This window comes from Mus pahari, chromosome 9 (genome assembly GCF_900095145.1).
Source record: "Mus pahari chromosome 9, PAHARI_EIJ_v1.1, whole genome shotgun sequence".
NCBI classification, from domain to species: Eukaryota; Metazoa; Chordata; class Mammalia; order Rodentia; family Muridae; genus Mus; species Mus pahari.
This window is the reverse complement of record NC_034598.1, coordinates 73,053,831-73,078,918: the sequence shown is the minus strand read 5'-3', so window position 1 is coordinate 73,078,918 and position 25,088 is coordinate 73,053,831. Positions and strand designations below refer to the sequence as shown.

At 34.2% G+C, this 25,088-nt stretch overlaps 1 protein-coding gene across 2 annotated transcripts in view; it reads left to right on the top strand.

Moving 5' to 3' along the window:
- Window positions 1–25,088, top strand: part of Mgat4c (MGAT4 family member C) — a 660,796-nt gene that overhangs the window by 633,262 nt on the left and 2,446 nt on the right. Inside the window, exons 6-8 of one of the 2 annotated variants that reach the window (XM_029542037.1) lie at window positions 3,823–3,879; window positions 15,441–15,593; window positions 22,318–22,465. In XM_029542037.1, the coding sequence (XP_029397897.1) occupies window positions 15,447–15,593; window positions 22,318–22,465 (295 nt within the window). In that variant the 5' untranslated portion in view covers window positions 3,823–3,879; window positions 15,441–15,446. The remainder of the gene's footprint in view (window positions 1–3,822; window positions 3,880–15,440; window positions 15,594–22,317; window positions 22,466–25,088) is intronic. The other variant, XM_021205410.2, reaches the window with a different exon arrangement.

Sequence of the window (25,088 nt, the reverse complement as noted above, 5' to 3'; positions counted from 1 at the left end):
TGATTTTAGGCAGCTTCTGAATTAGGGTTTCATCCTGTATTTTCCCAGACCCCTCTCCCCTATATTCAGAGACAACACATTTAGCTATAACTGTGGACCCTGAAGAAATTACAATCAGGCAGATAAGAAAACCTAAGAAAATGTATTTAACTATGCTGTCAAAAGCAATAATTTTGACCTGAAATTTATTGGATAAGTTATCAAGTTAAAATGCTCACTATAAACATAGATTCACTTACACTAATATTATATTTAATACACAAGGATGCTCTATAGAACTAAAGAGTGTTGAAAATATCTATCATACATCATTTGTCTAAAATATTTCTATTAAAATTTATATCAAAAAATTAGATATAAAAATATACTATCAATTCTGATTAAGCAGAATTTTCATTTTTTTATATAGAAATATTTATTAAAAGAGAGAGGGTAATGAGGTGCCTTTCAACCTGGTTATTCCATAATTTTACTTTTTTAATTATCTTATTTTAATTTTAGATGCACTAGTGTAGTTGCTTGCATGTAGGTCTGGGTAAGGCTATCAGGTTTTAGAGTTAGAGACTAAGGTAGGCCACCATGTGGTTGCTGGGATTTGAACCAGGGACTTCTGGAAGAGCAATCAGTACAGCCCCAATTATTTCATAATTTAATGTGTATGTTTGTTATATGTTAAATATTAAAAAGACATACCTTGGTTCAGTATGTTTGTTTAAAATAAATATAACAATAGCATCTGTGTGTGCACATATGTGTAAGTGTAGACAGAGAAAAATGGTTCTGAAAATTTACATTATCAGAAAAATTGTTATCTATATATAAATTATAAAATTAAAGTAAAAAATAAAGGTTATAAATACTATTACTATTATATGATATATGATATATATATATATATATATATATATATATATATATATATAGTATATGTATGGCTTATCACAGCATATGCTTTCTTCTCTAACTAGGATCTCATTATATATGCCACATGGGGATGTCCCTGTCTTAGCTACCTAAATACTTTGATTTCAGAGATGAGCTACCATATGTGGCTTAACTTTAATCTTACATTATAAAAGTCATAAGATTTCAAGAGCAGTAACAAAAATATGCCATTTTAACTTCTGGAATTTAAAAACATACAAAAATACGTAAATGTCGGTAAGTATTTGGCTAATTCTTCCTAGTTTACAATCATACAGAAGAGACAATGAAAACCTTCTACACATATTCATATACATATACAACTATGTATTGGGCTGTTGTTAATAATGGATTAGTTCTAGTGTTTGAAGGAGGCATGAACATATAATAAGTCAAAATAAAATAATCAGGGTTGCATAAATCTTTGGGTGGAACTGAAGCAGCCTTAAAACCCTCTTAGAACTTACTAAATATTCATTAATCCCTTTATTCTTTTTCATAATAAAAAACATATAATCATCAGTTGTCTGAGTCACAGGAAGATTTTAAAAGGGAATGCATTATGAAGTTCTTAAATATAGTCCATTCATGTGAGAAATTTCCATAAAATTTAAAATAATTTAGGGATTTTTATAGCTTTAGTAGGTACTTTTGCTCATAATTTCCATACAGTTCTGCAAATACATGTGTAAATATTGTTCTATGAATTCTTCAAGGTAACATACTTTAGCAAAACTGTTTAATTCTCCACTGGCAAACTTAACTATTGAGTCAAGTGAGTTAGCATTTTAGTATGATCCCACTAGGAGTTAGCCTTTGAGAGTAGAGTTTATGTAATTCTTTCAATTTAATTGATAATCTATATAATATCACAATTCAGTAATATTTTGACTTCACATGGGAAATGCTGCTAGGCAGGTTAAATGATGAATGAACATAGAAAATTGGTTATCACTATTGAGAATATTAATTTTTTTCTAAATTGAGTTTTTCATTACAGATTTTCATTATGTACTCAGACCACAGATTTCTAATCAATAATGTAATTCATACCATGGGAAATGAAAAGGAAGACTGAAAAGTCAACATAGAAATTATGTTTAAAGGGATGACAATAAATCTATGTTAATATTTCATATTTTAAATCTATTTTCCTACATTAAAAACAGCTTCATAGCCTCTCAAAGAAAATTGTGATTAGGAAAACAAGATACAACGTTGTGCTGTTTCTGTTTAGGGATAAACAACTTGAATTAAAGCTGTCATATATCCATGAGTGTGCTGGGCTTAATCTTGATCTCAACTCTATGAACTTTAAAGAGTAAAAATATTTACACAATTTCCAATTTTAATAATGGAAAATTTAACCTCAAAATACTTAAAATGTGGATATTGTATGTCTACCAACTTCCTAAACTACAGATGCTTCTTGTTTCTAGTCAATCAAATACACATAGGAATTACTATCTCAAATCACTCGAAACAAGTACATGGCTAACAACATCATTTCCTTTATGCTTGCTTGTATGGAGCCTAAAATATCTAATTATATATATTGAATTACACTTGTAGGCATGTCTTCCATAAAAGATATAAGCAGAAATTTTATACAATATGATAGGAAGTAGAAGAGGAACTCTTTACAGCTAGCATTTGCTACATGAGCAGGCTGGCTCCAAGCCTTCATGATAAGGACAGTAACATTTGTCTTCAAAAATCCCAGAATAATTGCTCATGTTTTATTTATCTCTCTCTCTCTCTCTCTCTCTCTCTCTCTCTCTCTCTCTCTCTCTCTCTCTCTCTCTCTCTCTGTGTGTGTGTGTGTGTGTGTGTGTGTGTTTGTATATATGGTATGTGTGTGTGTATATGCTGTGATGTATATATGTGTCTCTGTGTATGTTAAGTGTGGGTACTTGGGTGTTATGGCACTGCTTGTGGACGTTGTACATCGTGGTGCGGAGCCTAGTGCGCACCACGATGTACAACGTCCACAAGCAGTGGAGCTAAGATGAAAAGATGGACTATCCAGAGACTACCCCATCTGGGGATCCATCCCATCATCAGCCACCAAACCTAGATACTAATGCTCATGCCAGCAAGATTCTGCTGAAGGGACCCTGATATAGCGGCCTCTTGTGAGGCTATGCCAGTGCCTGGCAAACACCGAAGTGGATGCTCACAGCCAGCTATTGGATGGAACACAGGGTCCCCAATGGAGGACCTAGAGAAAGTACCCAAGGACCTGAAGGGGGCTGCAACCCTGTAGGTGGAACAACAATATGAACTAACCAGTACCCCCTGAGCTTGTGTCTCTAGCTGCATATGTAGCAGAAGATGGCCTAATTGGCCATCACTGGGAATAGAGGCCCCTTGGTCTTGCAAACTTTATATGATCCAGCACAAGGGAAGGCCTGGGCCAAGTAGTGGGAGTGGGTGGGTAGGGAAGCAGGGGCGGGGGGTATAGGGAACTTTTGGGATAGCATTTGAAATGTAAATAAAGAAAATAAAGAAAATTTTAAAAAAAGAAGTAACTATTTTAAACAAAACCACAGAATTTTGTGTAATTTCTCTATTTGCTGGATAAGAGATTATAATAATTGTTCCAACCACTGATATGTTGTACCTAATTAATTTTCAGAATATATTTCAATGGGAAAACTATACATATAGATAGATAGATAGATAGATAGATAGATAGATAGATAGATAGATAGATAGATAGATGTATATATACATATATACACATACACACATATATATGAATTTTTACAATGCACTTTTTTGACTTTATAATTTAATAACAAGCATCAGAAAATCAATGCTTACCAAAAGGAAAGTAGTATTCTCTAAGTATATTATTTAAACATAGAAATATATTTGAGTACATTGTTTCTACAGGTATGTTATTTGGTACTACTGAATTCAAGTTGGTTTACCTGATCTCTTGCCGTACAGGTATGTATGGTAAACTTAACAAAACAGTTTATTTCCTTCTGTACTATTCTGGAAATTGTACATACACATTTTTAGACTTTCATGCATAATAATAATAAAAAACCTCTTTCCTACTTCTTCATATTAATCGAAGAATCATGGTTACTAATGTTATTCAGAATCCATTGTGCTAACTATTACACCATGGAATCTACACACTGATATTATTCAATATTACTAAATTAGTCAAATTTCAGATTGACTGGGAAGCATTTCTTTTATTGGTCTCTGTTAAGCTTCTTTTATAAATGAGGATCCGTAAGGTAACTTCTGGTTTTACCCAGTTACTTATCATACCAGATAACATACTCACTTTATTGTGCACTGCTGTTAAAACTGAAACTGAACGCCTGTGTTACATAAAGTGTGGATGTTTCTATTATTCAGATGCAGTTTGCTACTGTAGGAGTCATATGCTAGAAGCCCAGTATCTCTGCTGTAGTGTTGATGAAGTTGCAGAAACAGTGAGGGTGAGGTCAAACAGGAGACATTAGGATTGGGAGGACCACATTCAGAAGTGATCCAGGTTGGCTTTGTAGAGGTAGTTTTCTGATGAATGAGTAACTGTGAGAACTCCTGGGATCTGGAGATCCGATCTGACTCAGTGATTAAGAGCACTTACTCTGCAGAGGACTCGGATTCAGTTTTCAAAACCCGCGTGGTGGTGCATAGTTATCCATGATTCTAGATCCATGGGAACAAGGGTCTTCTCCTGGACTCCCAGGACATCAGCCCTGCACGTGGTGCACAAACACCCTTTCAGACAGGACATCCATATATAAAAATATAAAATAAATCCAAAAGCATGAGTAAACCTCTCTCTTGAGTCATTGTTCTGGCTTTCTGTCTTGTCACCCTTACTACACTTTTGCCCTTTTGGTGGCATTCCCCAATGGATCTCATTAAACACAAAGAGAAAATGATCTCTTTGAGTTTGAATCTTCAGTCAGCACTGAATTCAATAAATCTATCTTTTTTTTTTTCTGAAACAGGTCTTGAGTGTGTTATTATCTAAACAGTAAAGAGAAAAATATAAGTAGAGTAGTAATATGTAGTACCATATTGATTTGTTAAGGGCTTAACACAGAGCATGGTGCATCCTTTTAAGATGGCTGCTATGGCCACCGAAATTGTTGCCACCTCAGGTCAGAATAGATTTCATGGTTATAATGACTCTTGGAACAAAGGCTTGTGTTAAGAAAGTTTCAAATATCTACTGTGACTTGTCTTCTAATCAGTATTTTTTTTTTTTTAATTTTGATGATGGAAAGGAGAAATCAGTAGGGAAAGGTCATTCTGAAAAGGAAGCTGTGAAGTAAATGTGGCATTGTTTCTCAAGTTAACTTCAGTACTGAAGAAGATTGTCTTGTCTTTCCAATCCTGCTCACACATTTCTGTGTGTTTGTGCTGATTTTATAGTACCCGACAAGGAAACCCCAATCCTGTCAATGCTACTAGTTTGCTCTACATTGTAACTTAACGTGAGCCAAACACAAAATAATAATAATAATAATAATAATAATAATAATAATAATAATAATAATAATAATAAATAAGTCTTGCTAGGCACTGCTATAAAACCGAAGAAATAGACCAGCTGCTGTGATTTTTTTTCACTTCACTGCCACCTATAGCTAGGACTGGCAGGACTTGGGACAATGAAAAAACTCAGAGGGAGAAAAACAATGACATTTGCAGCTATCAATATTGGAGACTTTTGTACCAAATATAATGATAATCATGTGTTTTGAAAGTTTCCTGAAGCTTTCGCTATGTCAGCAACGTTCTTTCTATTCATCAGAAAGTATTGACTGCTGCCCGGAGGGGATGTTCAAGCTTCCACAAAGCAAAGGAGAAAAACAAATTGGGCAAGCATTAAAAAAATGCAAGCCAAGCAAGTCTGATGGGGGGGGGAGACATGTCAAGGAGATGAACACTTCACTGTAACACAGGGTTTTTTTGTTGTTTTGTTTGTTTTGCATGTTTTCCTTGGTGATATATATATATATATATATATATATATATATATATATATATATATATATATATTCCTATATTTAAAAGATGTCAATTACTTCTGTATTCTGTTAATTTTAACACCTACTAAACAAAGAATAATTTACAAGTCAGTGCCTTGGGCTAGATTAATATAGCAACACTGATTTGCACGGGTAGGAATTTAGTTATTTTTCCGTCCAAACTCCTTATACGGACATAACATATTTTTCACTAGGGAGGAGTGAGAAATATTATTTTTCTTCTTTTTCCCAGAAGATGTGGACAGTGAGAATAAGACTTCTTTAATACAGAGTCATTTGCTGCAGGCCTTCCAAATTCTACAAACATGAAATTGTTACTCCACACACAAACATCTGCACTGAAGCAAATACTGTGCAGTGTACAAGTTCATTTGTCACTTCCTATCAGCATCAATTCCTTAATAAATGAGTATTTTTCCTGTATTGATGAAAACTGGGGCATAAATTACTATACCAGTAGCTTCCCAGGGGAAAAATATTTTGACATTTGTTCAAAGGAAGCTTATTTGAATAGGATAATTTGAAGAATATAGCACTGATTTCTAGTATTCTGTTAACATAATGAGTATTTCTATATTTGTATGGGTGAATTAATGAAGGCAAGTAGAATAAATTCTATAATATCTGTTCTTACTGTGGGCCTTTTAACACTTTCTGCAATATTTGGATTTCATTATTGGAAATAAGACATGTTTGGGGTTTCCAAGTGCAAAGGAATTATTCAATATTGCTACTGGCTTTCAAAGTGCCCACAATTTTGACATAATTTTTTCATGTTTTATTTCTTAAACATCCTTTAAAATGGGATTATGATAGCTATAAATTGAAAAATCCACCTTGTAATGAAAACAAATTTGGTACAATTTTCAATTTGTATATGAATATTTTATAAGTTACAAAAGTTTATAGTGCTTTGTTAGTGGTTAAAGTAAAGCTGATACATTTGTGTGTGTTTATAGAGCATAGATATCACATAATAGGTCTGAGCCAAAATGAGCCCTTGGACAAGCTGTTAAAGATGATACTCTATATTGAGTAGAATGGCACACATCTGTAATCCTGATGCTCAGGAGGTGGAGGTAGGAAGATGGCAAGCGTTTGGAAGGCTTGGGCAATAGGGTAGGACTCCTTCAAAGACTGGAAAGTTAAAATTCAAATGGGGCTCAGTAAAAATGAAATCAATATTTGCATAGGCTAGTATTTAAACCATACATCTAAGTTGAAATAGTTTGCCCTGTGAGTAAAGCACACTCATAGACACATTCACATTGAAACCATCCTTGTTAGTATCACCTATCTTTTATTAACAGCCCATGAGAAACTCAATAATATGGCCAAATAGTTTTTAAGCAAGTGGTATACACTGGAAAGCTCAAATCCTAAAGAAAAATCATACACACATGTTCCAATGTAAGAATGAAACAGAAAATATTAAGAAAGATAAGAAAGCAGAGTGAACGATGCCCCAGAGTAGGGGAATGCCAGGGCAAGGAGGCAGGAGTGGGTGGTGGTGGGGGAACACCCTTGTAGAAGCAGGGGGAGGGGGAATGGTATGGGGGAGATTCCGAAGGGGGGGGAACCAGGTAAGGGGATAAGATTTGAAACGTAAATGAAGAAAATATCTAATTTAAAAAAAGAGAAAAATAAAAAGCAGTGTGAACAGGCTCAAAATATAGAAACAAACATTTAACCGAAGTTGGAATTTATTAATATCGCAGTAAGATAATAGCAATTGTGTTCCTTAATTATTTATGGTTACAGTATGGGAACTGGGAGTGGAAGAGAGCCAATTCATGAAGTATACAATGAATATCAAATATTGAAAAGTGATTTTCTTAAACAGACTCACAAGATGTGGGTGCTAAAGGATATTGCATCAGTATTAGCAGGGAAATGTAAGAAAATATATGCCTGCTTATAGAACTGTTTATAGAAAACCTTAGAAAAGAACAAACATCTCTGTTCTATTGCAAAGCACTCTTCTTGACTTTCTGTATTCATTGTTTAAGTCCTCTGTTTTTGTAGCATGGTCAGGTACCCTAAAATAAGAGCACATTCATTTAACCCCCATGTTTGATCATATGGCATCTATCAACTTCTTTCTGTGTTAATTTCCAAATAGCAGTCCAATAATGCTTTTCATGGAGATCTGATAAAATTTCCTGAGAAATGACATCCAGTCTAGTGTGATGTTAGTGGGAGAAAATTATACAAATCCCCTGAAACTATCTGGATTGCAGAGCATTAATTACCAAAGCTGTAGTTTGGTCTCCACCAAGTCTTTGTCTCCTGAGTCTGTATTCTGGAAAACTAACTTGTCCTGTCACAGAAGGTTATTTGAAAATCTTCTAGGATAGACATTACTCCACGATATGTGATTTCAACCCTTTGACAGAAACGCATGACTCGGGAATATAACATTGGTTTTATAGGATAGAGCCATCTTACAAACTCTATGAGTGATTATTCATATATACATATATATGCATATATATGTTTATATGTGTAAATATATAGGGTATACATGTTATCTTAAATAGATATTCTGCATTCAGTACATTTGGGGATGGAATCTCATCCAGAACTTTGAATATTGTACAGAAAAGCTAATTACTTTTGAAGTGTGCTTGATTTTTTATTCCTTTCCCTCCCTTTTTAATGACACTTGTGCAAACACATCTGTACTGGCTAGTTTTGTGTCAACTTGACATAGGCTTGGGTTATCACAGAATAAGGAGCTTCAGTTGGGGAAATGCCTCCATGAGACCCAGCTGTGGGGCATTTTCTCAATTAGTGATCAAGGGGGGAGGTCCCCTTGTGGGTGGTGCCATCTCTGGGCTGGTAGTCTTGGAGGCTGAGCAAGCCAGAGGAAGCAAGCCAGTAAAGAACATCCCTCCATGGCCTCTGCATCAGCTCCTGCTCCCTGACCTGCTTGAGTTCTAGTCCTGACTTCTTTCAGGGATGAACAGCAATGTGGAATGTAAGCTGAATAAACCCTTTCCTCCCCAACTGCTTCTTGTTCATGACGTTTGTGCAGGAATTGAAACCCTGACTGAGTCATCTAATACCTGAACTATTTTTATCTAGGCAATCTGAAAAATGTCAATCATATTACAAGTCTTCAATGTGATGTTACAGGCTAGTTGTCTAAACGGAGTAATAGCATGTAGTTGTGGAATTTGTATTTTCTGCCACATACATTGTGTTATAAGCAAAACAGAAATGGTCAAGCTTTTAAAACTTCAAAGTAATAAGTTTTGTTTTGCAATAGTCTTTCTTTGGGATATTTGATTTTCATTTGTAAAGTATACAGGGCTATGGAAGCAAGCCCCTAGGATAAAGGGGACACTTTCATATCCTGTAGGGTTTAGAGGGCAGTTATTTGGGTTGTTCTTTAGATCTCCTTTGTAGCCATCTAGAGCCTGGAAACAGCACCTAAGACTTCTTTACTTAATGGTAAACCACACAAAAACTGCTAAAGCTTTTATGGCTGCAATCTAAAAGCCTATGGGTTGGTAACACTATGATGTACTTCCTCCAACTGAACTTGGGGTAAAATTACTTGACCTACATAATCAGCAGTGGCCTCAAACACAAAGGTCCAACTGGCATATCCTATTCAGCCAACGGAGGAGAGGCTCAATCACAGTCCACAGAAAGCTACTGGGTCTCCTAATCCTTTCCATGTCTCTGATAGACATGGCAAGGGCAGGCAAACACAACAGGGAGAGTCCTCTGGAAACCATCCGAGCACCCCCACATTGAGCTATTGCTTAGGTTTAAATCAGAAATTGATACATTGTTATTATAAAATATTAAATGTGAAATATGTATAGTTATTAGAACAACAGGGAAATCTTTGGCTATTTCTCCTCCAAAAAAGTATTACTAGAAAACAGGATAAGAAATCTGTAGGTTTGATTTCAACTCTGTTTAGGCAGCTGCTTTCCCCGATACCCACCGTCTACAGTCTTATGTCTTCCTGACATGTGTAGTTCAAATAAAAGGGCAGCTAATTCCAGGACTGAGAAAAAATAAAATAAAATAAAACACCTTTCAAGAAACTTTTGATCTCCTATTCCACTTCATGCATGGAATGACTAAAAGACAAAGAGTGGATTTAGCATATTTGTTTTGGATTCACAGATAATGGGGCCTGGGTGGCATGGAACTCTGTACCTGTAGGCTCTCTGAGGGCTAGCTGAATTTTCCTGAATATGCTTTGCTAGTGTGACCTGAGATCATTTGCAAAGAGATTTCTTGATTTATTCCCAATGACAAAGTAGAGATAGTTAGAGTCTTCCTAAGTGTCACCGGCTGACCACAGCAGAAATCTCCAAGTAACACCATGTAACACATGAATCTGAAGTGGCCCTTGAGTCTCTGTGCTGTCATGTCCATTTTAGGAGTGAGTATGTATGCAAAGATGATGCATTCAGAAGCTAATTCAACTCATGCTAATGCAAATTAGATTCTACCTGAACCAAATAGGTGATATTAACATATGAAAGAAATTGAGGAAGGGACAGGGTGGGGCTAACTATAGGAAAGGCAGAGGTGCAGATGATATTATATTTTAATTTTTAAAAGGTATATTGAAAAATAAAAGAAAAAATTGAGGTTTTTTTTTTTCTTTTCACATATTGTCCCTATCCTAAGGAAATAAACTTCAGAAAGACATTGTTGCATACAGAGCCAAAACACTGCTTAAAACACAAAAGTATTATTATGACTGATGTTTTTGGATGGTAGTATGATACATGAAAATTTATATTATCAATGCATGTTCACTTACTTGCAATTACAGATGAAAAATTCAGTTAATCCCTACCAGACAGTGCAAGGTAAATCAGGCTCTTTTAATACATGTGTCCTCTTACTTCTTAGTAATTGACTCTGGATGGATCATATCAACTTGCCTGTTATTTATATTCAGTCTGTCAATGACTAATAATCTTATAATGTCTACAGACTTAATGTCTCAGTTCAGAGAGCACAAGGCCACCAAAAAGACTCTGCTACATGGGAGTCATATTGCCCTTTATATTTCATTAGGTCTGTTCATCTTGTTTCCACCATACTGTGATAACCACTAATATCCCAATTGATATAATTTACTCATCTTTTGATGGATTACCTTTAATTATTCTTGTTTCATATACAATAAGGAAAGAATTAAAATAGCTATATGGTACATATTCTTTCTTAATCAAAGCACATGTATATTTTAATATAAATAACTACTTCGGATTTTCTAAATTCACATTTAAAATCAAAAGTTATTTAAGTGGTGAGCTTAAGATGATATATATTTCCCACTGTGTATATGTAGATTCATACAGCAATACTTATATTTCTAAGAAACTTTTATTTGCACTTTTTAATAATGTGATATTTGGCTATTTTTAAATCTCTTATGAGATGACTCTTATCAGATTTTACTTTTAGAATTACTTGTTCTTCCGGAGGAAAAAAGTAGTCATTATATAACTTGACAATGTCCTGATCACAACGGTAGCATTTTGCATTGTAAAGTGATAATTATGATTTTAAGCTTCTGTTGCTTATATGCAACTACATTTGAATCATCCCCACAAACCATGATTTCTCCGGTCTCTTGATTACTATAATTTGTTTATCCTATTGTCAATAGCTTTTGTGAATGACTTTATATATTGTATGCTTTGTTATGCCATTTAAACTTAGTATTGATACTCTGTGTGTGTGTACACCCAGATATGCATGCATGAATGTATTTATATATAAATGCATCCTTTTGCTTTAAAATATAACCTGTCTATTTGCATTTATTAATACAAATGTTGTGTTTTTCCCACATTCTTATCAAAGTCTATTCTATAATGTAAAATTATTAAATATATTTTCTTATGGGGTTGCTTTGAAGATTTTTAATTTACTTAATTTAGTATTTAGAAGCCTTAGTGTTTTTGTTTACTAGCTTTGGCTAATGTTTTTCATTATGACATCCGTGTCCCTTTCTTCTCTTTGTGTCTTACATACTGTGTTTCCTTTAATTTGGTTTCTTTAACTCTATATAGTGTGGATGTAATAAAAAGGAAGGTGTCTGGCTTACAGATCAGAAGATACGATTCATCATGTCAGGAAAGGCATGAGAGCTGAACTGGTTCAGGTCATGTCTGTTGAGGCTTATGGAAACAACTGTTGTATCTTATCTGTTCCATAGTCAGACAGAGCTCCGTCAGGACTAGATCACAGTCTTTGCTGTTCTTTCTTGACATCTGCTGTTTTAAACTCCCACCAGAACAGCCTATCAAGCTCGACTGACAGCATTCTAAGGTTCTACTAACACACATGTCCAAACTCTTCCACATGATCCAGTTTTAACTCATTAGATTTTTGCATTTCCATACCATTTAGAGTTGATACACAATTCTTATACTGTGTGCTGTACAGCGGTTTAAAAATTAAAACTATAACACTGTACAAATGATAAATAGTAGTCTGTTTCTTGATAAACTTTCCAACTAATCCCTGGATATTTTAGTAAGAATAGATAACTCTAAGAGATGGTTGATTCGAATTGGAAGATAAAGAACTCTTTAACAAGCCTGTAAGTCAAAAAGTCCATTTATTTCCTTAATTTCTACTTCATGTATATAGGAATAAAAATAGGTTGAATTTTATGTTTCAAGCAATACATGAAGCAAGTCAATAATAAAGCCGTAATTTCCAAAAAATAAAGGAAACTTTGATGGAGATTGTCTACCAGAATAGTGATCTGACCTCAATAAGAAATAAGTGCTAAGTTTCTACTTTCCATAAAAAATGAAAACAGTAGACTAGCATGTATGAAGTAATGGCATCAGGCATTAGTAACAAGCAGAACTGGGGAATTAGCTTTAATACAGGCATAAAAACATGGTGATTACATTAGCTTTCTACCAAGAATGTCTAAGCTATGTCAAGGAAAGAACTCCCAAGTGTTAATTTCTTAAGCTGACATGGTATGAAGGGAATTTACAAACAGAGGAAAGAGAAAGAAAAGCCATGTAGAGATCCTATCTCTCTAGAGAGACACAGAAATAAAGCATCAGAGGATGGTGAAGGGATTCCTTCTAGTTTCTGGGTTTGTTTGTTTGTTTGTTTTATATAACACTTCCTATGTGGGAAGAAACGACATTCTTTTATGCTTACAGAGAGAGGGAAAATATTTTCAACTCATTCGTGGCATCTACTTTTTGATCTATCTTTCATCCCAGTAACCAATTTTCAAAATTTAACCCTTAGTTAACTTAACAAAAACCCAACTATTAATCACAATAAAGTAACCATTTAAGTCATTTCCAGAATGTAGCAGTAATAATAATTTATGTTTCCCTAGATAAACCATCCTTGATGGCCTGGTATAAGTTATAGGATCTTATGGCCAGTAAATCTAATACCACCATATACTATCCTGAAAGTGTGAGAGGTGATTACCTTCTCAGGAAATACATTATCATTTTGTTGCTGAAAATATTGTAAGATGTTTGATGTGGACAATGTGGTACTACTGACAGTAAATGGCTGCTGAGTGTCCATTAGAAAGCTATAAAGAAGTCACACACACACACACACACACACACACACACACACACACACACATATACACACGCACATGCATGTGTATATGTGTGTGTGTATTCTCAAATATTAACACTATATCTCAAACCTTTGCTAGCTTCTAAGACTGCCTTTTTAAAAAAATGATTAAATCTCCACTCTTTCTTAAAGCCAATTAAAGAAAAATATGGATAATGCTTTTCTCCAATCACCCAGCCACCCACTGTTAGGTTTTTCAGTGTATCAATGAAAGACTCTCCTTCTACACTCTCCCGGAGTATATTTTTGCATGATAGATCCATATTAACAATCTAGTCTTGCTAAGGCTGTGTTCCTTTCTTTTATGCTTACAGAGAAAGATAAAATATTTTCAACTCATTCATGGCATCTACTTTCTAATCTATCTTTCATCCCAGTAATCAATTTTCAAAACTTAACCCTCTTTCTAATGCCTGGACCTGCAATATTACGTATAATATTTGAGTCAAAGCAGGCTATAATAAAACATTTGGTTTGATCCAACTTAATGTTCCTCCACTATTTTCCTTCATCCTTTAAATTTATTCTCACCCAGGTTTTATTTACTAGATTTCTGCCTGGGTGGAAAATGAATTATTTCTTTAGGAATATAGTGTTCTTCCTCCTGGCATACACTTTGTACATTACCATAAATGGTTTCCAGGGTTTCAAGTGTAGTTAGAGGTTTAGGAATGATGGTTGGTAGGGACAGGTGGGGAACTCACATACTATTCCATTCAGTAACTGCCTTGAAATAATATACATTATTTGTTATTTTATTCATTACCTTCCTTCCTGGTTTTTCCTCTGCAAATCCCTTCCCCTATACCACCTCCGCTCTGCTTCAATGAGGGATCTGCCCCACCCATTCCTGCCTCTCCAACTTAACATTCCCCTGTTCTGCTTCATGGAGCCTTCATAGGACCAAGGGGCTACCCTCTCACTGATGCCAGATAAGGCCATCCTCTGCTACATATGTAGCTAGAGCTATGTGTCCCTCCATGTGTACTCTTTGTCTGGTGGTTTAATTCCTAGGTTCTTGTCTTTTCCTATGTTTTTTAAAGCTAAATTTCCCTGTTTTAACAAGAGGATGGAAAAGCAGCTGCTGGTGGGTATGGGGAGACTACCCCTGGAGCAAAAAGACTTGTCCAAATTAGAGTTTCAGTGTTTTCACTCTCATTGGACTATTCCTACAAACTTCCATGCCAAGTTCCCGGTTCACAGGTTCACATTCATTTCCAAACAATGATTCATTTCAACATTGTTTCAGGATTGGACTTCCATTCTAACTCACCAGTCCTTGGCATTTCCTTGATTTTATGACTTTTCCTTAGACCCTTTGTGTTTTCTGTTTATACAGTGCAATGCAACAAGTTCAGAGCAGTCAGACTCATAGCCGTCCTCTTCAACTTCTATCTGCTTATATAAGGAATTAAAGGTGAACTTTGGTTTATCACATGGAAAAACTGGAAACGCCTAGTAATAACAAATTAGAAGACAGAAAAACCAGAAAAATATATCCTAAAAATACAAATTCTATTTCCTACATCATATTCAGTGTTTTATTTTAATAAGTTCGTCTAATTCCAAGTTCTGAAATTATGGTTTATTGGAAAAAGAAAAAATATTAAACTGTAGGTTATAGTTTACTGCTCAAAAGAGACTGACTTATTCAAAAATTATATTTGCTCTTTTATTATATTATTAATACACGTGTCTTTATAGTTAATTTCCAAGAGATAACTGTATATGATATCTTGATAAATACCAACATTATATATGAATTTTGAAACAAAATTTTAGCTCAACTATTTGAATAATGCAATTATATGAAATATATGCCAAATTAAATGTTAGTAATTTTGTTTCCTTTTTTCACAGGAGAGGATGCTTAAATTTTATCAAATGAAATATATTTTTCAAATATTGGATAAAATGAGATGCTTGCGAAAACGGTCTACAGTGTCATTCTTGGGAGTTCTTGTTGTTTTTCTACTATTCATGAACTTGTATATTGAAGATAGCTATGTTCTGGTAAGTTTTGGAGACATTATTTTTAATACAAAAATATGTCTTCAGTCCAATTGTACCCCAACCTTAAGATAGCAGGGAGTATCTTTTGAACAGAATTATGTTTGCATATTTCCTGTCTACATTTAGACATATATCATCCACAGTATGCTGTACTACTCTTTCTTCCTTTCTTTATACTATATGGTAGTTAATATGTTCATATATGTACATAATAAATATTATATATATATATATATTTCAATATTATATGTTATATAATATGTATAATAAAATACTAGCTGTACATACAGACTTTATATATATGAAATTATTAAGACTATTGGTCTTTAATATGAAACATATAGAGTAAATAATTTTTGCTAACTAGCATTATTCCTAGTTTCTATATTTCATACATTATTGTTGAAATTTTTAGAAGCATTACTCATTTTACCATAAATTTATATTAGTATTTAACTCTTCTTTTCTTATATTTTGATACAATTTAAAAATATATAAATATATTTTGATCATATTATTCACCTCCCCAAGTCCTTCAAAAACCTTTCTCCCTCACTATATACCCAACCTAAAGGTCTTTCTCAAAATTTTTTTCAAAATATTATTGACAACCCTAATATAATAAAATGAACTATGTTGTATTCTATGTATTTTATTTCAAGTATTCTAAGCCTTTGTATTTTGAATATCTATAAATCCCAACATATTATATACTGATATTCATTGAAAGACACCAAAAGGTAAATAGACAGAATTATGTAAACATTCAAAACACATGATAAATTAGGAGATGATTATATTAGATGCCATAAAATAGTTAATAACTACAAAAAGTAAAATTTTATGTCCAATTAAGAGGAAGTATAGTACTATGATCTATTATAGTTTCATTATTTCATGTGTGATGATTAAAATGCAATGTTCACATTTTTGCTATTTTTATTTGAACTGGGCAAAGACACATCCTAATTCTCATGTTTTTACTATTATTAATATATTTAAAATATTGAGACCTTTGAGTTCACAAAGAACTCTGTCAAGAAGCAGCAATCTGAGAGTATTAATGTTGTTAGCAAAACGGATTTTGACAATAACCACAAGGAATGTTTCCCAATAAAATGCTATTGGTTATATATGCTTATAAGCTTTCTACTATTTGCCATTATATCTCATGAATCAGCTATAGGACTTTAACTATCACAGATTCTCTTAAGAGATATTTTGTAGACATATCTTGCTTCCTTCAGCTCTGTTCTTTAATGAACATTTTCTAGAATCCTAGTTCTTTAATTTGTACAGGATTTCTATCTTCAAGTAAGTACTGGTTTTAAAGACCTGCAATTCTATCACCTAAAGTCAAGACCTGTAATTCTATCATCTAAAGTCAGATCACAACAGTTGATGTACCAAAAATTGACAAGCTTTTCCTAGATATGATTTAGCAATACTGCAAATCATAACATAATGACTATTAGTATGGATGTATGAATAGTTTTAATTTAGATTTATGAGTATTCAGATAATGAAAGACTATCCATACTATGTAGATATTTGCAGCTGTAGATAAAAAAAATATAATAAAAGCCAAGTTCTTTTCTTTCTCTTTCTTTCTTTCTTTCTTTCTTTCTTTCTTTCTTTCTTTCTTTCTTCCTTTCTTTCTTTCTTTCTTTCTTTCCTTATTTATTTTTATTATTGTTCTTTTTTATTGGTTATTTTATTCTTAAACTGATGATTCAGTCCTGTGATAAGTTTCTTTTACTCTACTGATGGCAAAAATTAAATTAAGCCTTGTAAGTTAAGCAAATGTCATTGGTTCCATGTTATTATAATCCATGTGTTGTTTGTTACTTGAGAGAAGGTATCTCATGAAATGTTAACCATTCAGCTTCAGTGAATCAAGCAACCTATCATATGTACCAGATATATTGTCACCATAAGAGCTCTTTATATTCAAAATAAAATGAGTATGAGCAATATGAAATTGGTGCCCTGGTTTGAGATAGTTTGTGAAATCCTATAAACATTTGTCCTAACTACATACTTCTTAGAAAATATATTTATTATGTATACAGTATATGCTTTCATGTATGTAGCACACCAGAAGAGAGCACAAGATCTCATTTTAGTTGGTTATGAACAAATATGTGGTTACTAGGAATTGAACTCAGGAACTTTGAAGAACAGTCAGCATTTTTAACCTCTCAGTCCCCTAACAACATAATTTTAAAAGTATGATTTAATTATAAACTTTTCAACTAAAGAATGTTTTTGAATAAATTTTTCTAACAACGTAGATTATTACTAACTAAATTTGTAAACCAGTCTAGACACAGAGGAAAGTTGTTAGTTACTGTTAAAGTATGGTTACTTTAAAATATTTATGTTAAAATGTAAAAGGTAAATTACAGGGAATGATAAATACATATTTATTGTAAATTAACTAATGGTGTTAATTTTTCATCGTTTAGTAGACAATTTCCCTGTAAACTGTTTTACACGGTTAATTTCAATCCATAATTCTTTTGATCAATAATGCTAAACTTCATTAAAACTATACATGTAGAAAGCTGAAAACATGAAGCAGTGGTTACGTGCTCTTAGTGACTGAGCAAAGGATCTGGGATTAAATTTTCAGCACTTACATGATTGCTAACAAACTTGAAACTCCTGTTTCTGAAGATCAAATGCCTTCTTCTGGATTCCAGTGCCATTTCCACGCATGTGATTCTTGTAAATTTATGTCGGCACACACAGATATAAATAAATAAGTGAATAGATAAATACAGATTTAACATTATTGTATATAATATGATTACATTATTATTTCTCCAATATCCTCCCTGCAAACCCTTCCACATACAAATACTCACTCCGTTTCAAATTCAGATCCTCTTTTTGCATTAATTGCTGTTTTACACACACACACACACACACACACACACACACACACACGCATGCATGTACATCAATTGATAGTGGCTAACCAATTACATACAGTTCATCCACTGGGGAAAACAACTTCTTTTCTCTGCATGACTTAGTTTTCTGTAGCCTTTTTGCATAGAGTTGAGACTAATGGGCTCTTTCCCATTCACACTAGCATTTCTCTCATTATTGTCATTGATCAGATCATATTCTAGTAATCATGTTGGTGACACTGTATGTAGCTTCTGATATTTCTAGAAGATATAATCTTAAGAAAACTCAATGCTCATTTGGATCTTACAATCTCTCCACTTCCTCTTCCACAACAATCCCTTAGAGTTAGATACAGGAGTTTTATTACTATCTATTTATAATGCCCTTGAATATCAACAATGACAAGTATGATACAGTAACAGGAAAGGTACAACAGTGACATGCATACCTTTCAAACAACCAGCAACTCTATAATTGTTTATAGTTGGATTTAAAACACATTGTATACAAGTAACTTTTTTTCCCTGATGTAATTGTTCTCTTCGAGGCTTACTGCTGAATAAACTCACACTTTCTGGTTCTTTCTGCAATCTGGCTGGCTGGTTCAATCCAGCTTATCTGGCTCAAACCCCTTTCCAAGCTGACTGATTCAATCTGGTGTCTCTCAGCTTCTGACTAGATTGCTTTGCTTGGCCTCACAGGAACTCTGGCAATTTGTTCTAATTTTCTAACTCCTTCTTATTCTCTGACGTCATCTGCCTCTGCTGAGCTGCACTGAACTGCATGAAATCATGAAGGACCTCAACTCCACTACATGCCCCAGCTTCACTGACTCCCAACTGACTCTGCACGCTCTGCTTCCTTTCCTATGCCATTCTTATGAGAATTGGGAGAATCAGATGCATTTTATGTCTATCTCTGACTCATTCTGTAAAATCTCTCTGATTTGTCACTTTGTCTACCTTTAAATTTGACATCACTTTCAATCATGGCTGCTTCCTTCCATCAACTAATTTTTTTTTTTTCCGAGACAAGGTTTCTCTGTGTAGCCCTGGCTGTCCTGGAACTCACTCTGTAGACCAGGCTGGCCTCGAACTCAGAAATCCGCCTGCCTCTGCCTCCCACCATCAACTAATTTTAACCTAAAAGGTGTGTACTGAGGTTATGCCTGTATTCCAGCCAGAGGGATTCGAGGTGTGTGGTATGTCTGCATTCCAACTAGATCTCTTGCCAGAATGGCCATGTTGCTGGATTACAATCCTCTACACACTCAATCACAGGAAACTGAAGCCTGGTACAGAAAACCTAGCTAACTGCATAAGGCCAGTGAACTCGTGGATATTGGAAAAGAACCAGCACTGTACTAAAGCACCATAATGCCCAACTACATTCTAAATTTTTGTCTTTATACCAAGAGATAAGAATGGTTCTCAGCCATTATCAAATAAACTTCTCTTTGCAACAGATAGAAATCATTACAGAAAACTACAACCAATCAAAATGCAGAGCTGTGGAACCCAACTTATGCAACTTCAACTCAAATCCACCTTGTTGAAATGTATATGTTTAAAATGAGAATATTTATTGAAAATTGACTCTGGTAAAGAATATAATATAGTTTCTAATTAACCTATTTCCTTTTATATTTAATTTTTAATTTTCATAAGCTTTTATCTCCTGCATTTTATCTTGCATCTGTAATGTCATAGTGCATACAGTTTCCTAAGCATAAATTGCAATATCCTTCTCTTTTAGAGCTGAAACAATACTTGTGATTCAGAGAAATCCGATGACCAGAATTAGTACTCTCTAGAGTTACCACATTCAATTCTCTTTTTGATAGGAAAATGTATTTGTGGTTTGAAACTATAGGCATATTAATGGCTTAGTAATTTGATTTTGTTTTAGAAGGATAAGTATCAGTTGGAAGGGAAGCTGCACTCAGTGGAAGAGACAAGTACTTTTACAAGGCAGACTAAGTGGCAGAGACGTTGCATGCCCAATCAACTTAGCCTCTCAGCTGTGAGCATTTTCAAAGTAGCCACCAGGGTATATATTTAGACTGTAGTGAGTCCATTGAATTGCATTACCATCCAGAAAATGATTGTCATAAAGCTTTGCCTTATTACTGAGACACACACTATAGCTTAGTTACTGCAGAAAGAAGGTGTCCAGGGAGCAGGGAGTCTCAGCTAGTCGCCTCTGAAAGCAGCCAACCAGACAGGCTCAGGTGAAAGTTTCAATTTTTATTGATGCTGAAAGTATAAAGAAGCTTGTTCTTGAGAACTGAATTAAGCATTTTCATATCAGTTCTGTTTCATTTTATATTCTGCTACATCCTTCAACCAATACGAATGTATTCCATTTTATAACAGAAAAGGTCTAGACTTTTACATATTCAGGGAAGAATCCATAAAAGATACCAAATTTCATATGCTTTCTTTAGCATGTATCCTCAAACAATAACAGAATTCAAAAATATATACAGCACAAGACTACTGTGCATTTTATAAAAATGTCTATGTTTTACACTACTACATTAATGTTGAATGAGTCAATATGATAGTTCATCTACAAATCCTTTGTAAAAATCCTAACATATTTGTTTTAATACATTCTGTTTGTATATTTGTTGACCTATAGGAATAGATGAAGCTATTTATGTATAAGGGAATTAAGATAATCAGAATTTGGTGAACATTAAACTACTATATTTATAAGAAATTTTTGTTTAATTGTGAATTGACAGTACTTTGGATGTCTATGGTTTTTGAACATGATAAATAACCTATAAACCTTGTTAAAAATGTCTGCTCAAGCTATCCAAGTGATATAAAACATAGAAGTATGTTAGAAGAGCCAAATTAAAATTCATGAGAATACTTGAACATTTGACAAATCTTAAGATTGGATTTTATTAATTTAATTATATAGCCATAAAGATTCTTATCTCTACTGTTGCATTTCAGTTTCTCCAACAAGTGCATACGTACTCTGCCTCCTAATCACACCGCTCCCTACGGGTGTATGGGGGCCATTGTCAGACCATCCATCACAACGGCCTTATCTGGTCATCTATAATGTATCAATAAAACTTTGTAACAGATACATCTGAATCCAAATATTTGTTTATAGTTAAATTGCCATACACATTCGTTAAATGTTATCATCAACACTTGTTTTTCTCTTTCATTTGCACATATTTGTAAAAGAGACAGCATGTTAATATGGCTCACAATTTGGGGAATGTGGTCAGAATCAGCTCCACATTGATCACTGTTAAACAGTAAAGCCACTGTACATTGAAAATTTTAGAATTTGAACATGTCACATGTGGGAATTTTCAATTAATGATATATTTGCTGAAATGATGCCATTAGTAGTTTATGCTATGGAAAAGCAAATGTGTTGCAGAATAGCAATTAGAAGAGGTAAGAAGCCGGGCATAGTGGTGCACGCCTTTAATCCCAGCACTCAGGAGGGAGAGGCAGGCAGATTTCTGAGTTCAAGGCCAGCCTGGTCTACAGAGTAAGTTCCAGGACAGCCAGGGCTACACAGAGAAACCCTATCTCAAAAAAAAAAAAAAAAAATGAAGAAGTAAGATTAAAGAGGATGGTAAGAAATCAGGTGACGCGTAATGATGTGGTTGTAGGCTAGTAATCGGGATTTATGTAACTTTCTAATACATGTACCACCCACATCTTCATTGTGTAAGGAGATAGTCACATAACCTGTGACTAACTATTACCTATAAAATTTGCATATATATTGGTGGATTTTTGCTTGTGTGTGTGTGTGCATTTAGGAAGGCGACAAGCAACTTATAAGGGAAACATCAACACATCAACTTAATTCTGAACGATATGTTCACACTTTCAAGGATTTATCAAACTTCTCAGGAACCATAAATGTCACCTATCGCTATCTGGCTGCCACACCTTTACAGAGAAAACGTAAGTATTCTTTAGCTTTTTAATAACTGCATAATGAAACAAGTTTAATAAAATTTGCATTGAATAATGATAACTTAAGACAGCATTTGTATATCACAAAATATTTTAATATTACTGTGATCTATAGTGTAAGAAATACTCATTTCTTCAAACTTTGCAAATACTTTAGAACCCAGTAACTATTAAAATACCAAGTTTTAATATCAATCATTTAGAAATTTATTATAAAGCCATATATATGATAAACAATTATCTATTGGATTTTTTTATTAAATTACTTTATTTGCATCAAACATTGCCGCCCCCCCCCCGCATTGGCTTTAAATGTTAAAAGTTTAGCTAGTGTTGTTATAGTTACAATCTTTGATAGCATAGTTTTATAATTTCTAACAAGTGCTGAAAGTGTGTTGAAAGTACATTGAAATAATGTTGAAAGTCTTGGTAGTGTACTATTTTAAAAATGGTTAACTCAGATTATCATAACTAGGGATAATTTTAAAAATATAAGAATTGGCTGTCTCATGGATCTGGTAGCCAGATATTAACATTTAAGTTCTGTCTCATACTCATATTTGTCCGAAAAGTGATTTTCCAACTTCAAAAATAAGTTGAGCCATACTTAAGGAAGATGAGAAAGTTCACTCAAGCCACTATGAAGATGTCCTGGTTGGGGAAAAAAAAAAATTACAGCCATTCAAAATTTAGTGCTCCTGAGTTGGCTTCTGAGTGGCCTGGGTTTTAAAAGAACAAGAATAAAAACACAAAGAGTGAGCTTCCATCAAACACGTGGTTAGCACTGCATTGACGAGCTCCTGACAGGGCGCTGACTGGTAGTAAGTGACTAATGCACATTCCAGATGGGAACTGCAGTAGAAAGGAAGGACTTTCACTGGGCTTGTTAAACATACATATGACATCAGGGAAAGGCCCATATTAACTCAGTAACTTCACACATAGGAACGTATATTCTATTTTACACAACGCTTACTCCGAAGTTATATTTAATCTTAGTGATATGAGATTAGAGCTTAGGAAGACATGCAGTGCTTTTCAGAGGCAGACAGCTTGTACTTGGGGTTATTTCTTTCCTTAAAAGTATGGACCTCTCACACTTTTACTTAATACAATAAATTTTTCTCAAAAGGATACGGCTGTAAAATATCTTTCAAAAAATTGGAACTGTAAATTCATAGCTTGGAACCATGTATTTGAGAAATGACAAGATTTTATTTTTTCAAATACATTCCATGAAACTTTGTTTTCTATAAAATACATCAAGCAAATTTCAAAATAAGGCTGTGAAATCTACCTGTTAATTCTTTTAATAAAGACTATGATAGGATAATGAAAACTGAAAAACCCAGTGCACTCACTGGAAATTTTATAGATGATTTAAATAAATTTTCAGTCTTTTATTCACGAGTTGAATTTAGCTTGGTGGGATTAATTATGAATTCCCTCTACTTTTGTGGATACTTGTAGTTATTTTTACACTGATCATTTATTTTTGCTTTTTGTTTTAGTTTGTTTTTTGAGTAATCGTTTGTAACCAGACTGTCCTCAAACTCATGGCAATCCTTCTGGCTCAAATTTCCAAGTGGTAACATTAAAGGTGTGAGGTACCATCCCTCATTTGTTTAGATCTAAACGTATTTTTTTTTCAAATGGTCATATATAAAATTATCAAGTTACAAACTATATTAGAATATTTTCACTTTATAATTCATAACTAATATTAATCATGTAGGATCTGTACAAGATTGCTCATAGATACATAATTTTCCATATAAAACATCAAATACACATAAAATGTTATCCCTATGTAATTAGCTTTAAACTCTAATCTGAAGACATTCACTACATAATCACGAATACAACACACAGACCATATGAAACACAAGAAGAAAGAAGATCACATGAAAGGGTGAATGCTCCAGTCCTACTCAGTTGGGAGAGAAGAATTATCTCTGGGAAGTAGAAGGAAAGAAAGATATGGGAGGAAGAGAGGAGGCTAGGGGAAACGGGGGGGGGGGCTAGTTCAGATATGGGTGGAGATAGGGGAGAAGTACAGAAGGTTAAGAACTTGAAAGTAGGTGTGTAGCAGCGGGGGGAGGGGAACTCGGCGTAGCCACTAGAAAGTCCCAGATGCCAAGGACCCAAGAGGTTCGCAAGATCCAACAAGGAGGACGTTAGCCGAAATACTCAAAAAGGGGGAGACAGAATCTGTAGAGACCATATCCAGTGGATAGACAGTTGAGAAATGGGGCCACCCGCCCACCTCAAAAATATTAATCCAGAATTCCTCCTGTCAATAGGAAATGCAGGGACAAAGAGTGGAGCAAAAACTGAAGGAAAGGCCATCCAGAGACTGTCCCACCTAGGAATCCATCCCATCTGTTGACAGCAAACCCAGACACTGTTGCTAATGCTGAGAAGTGTATGCAGACAGGAGCCTGGTATAGCTGTCTCCTGAGTGACTCTGCCAGAGCCTAACCAATACAGATGCGGATGTACACAGCCAAACGTTGGACTGAGCATGGGGACCCCAATGGAGAAGTTAGGGCAAGGACTGTAGGAGCTGAAGGAGTTTGCAACCTCATAGGAAAAACAATATTAACCAACT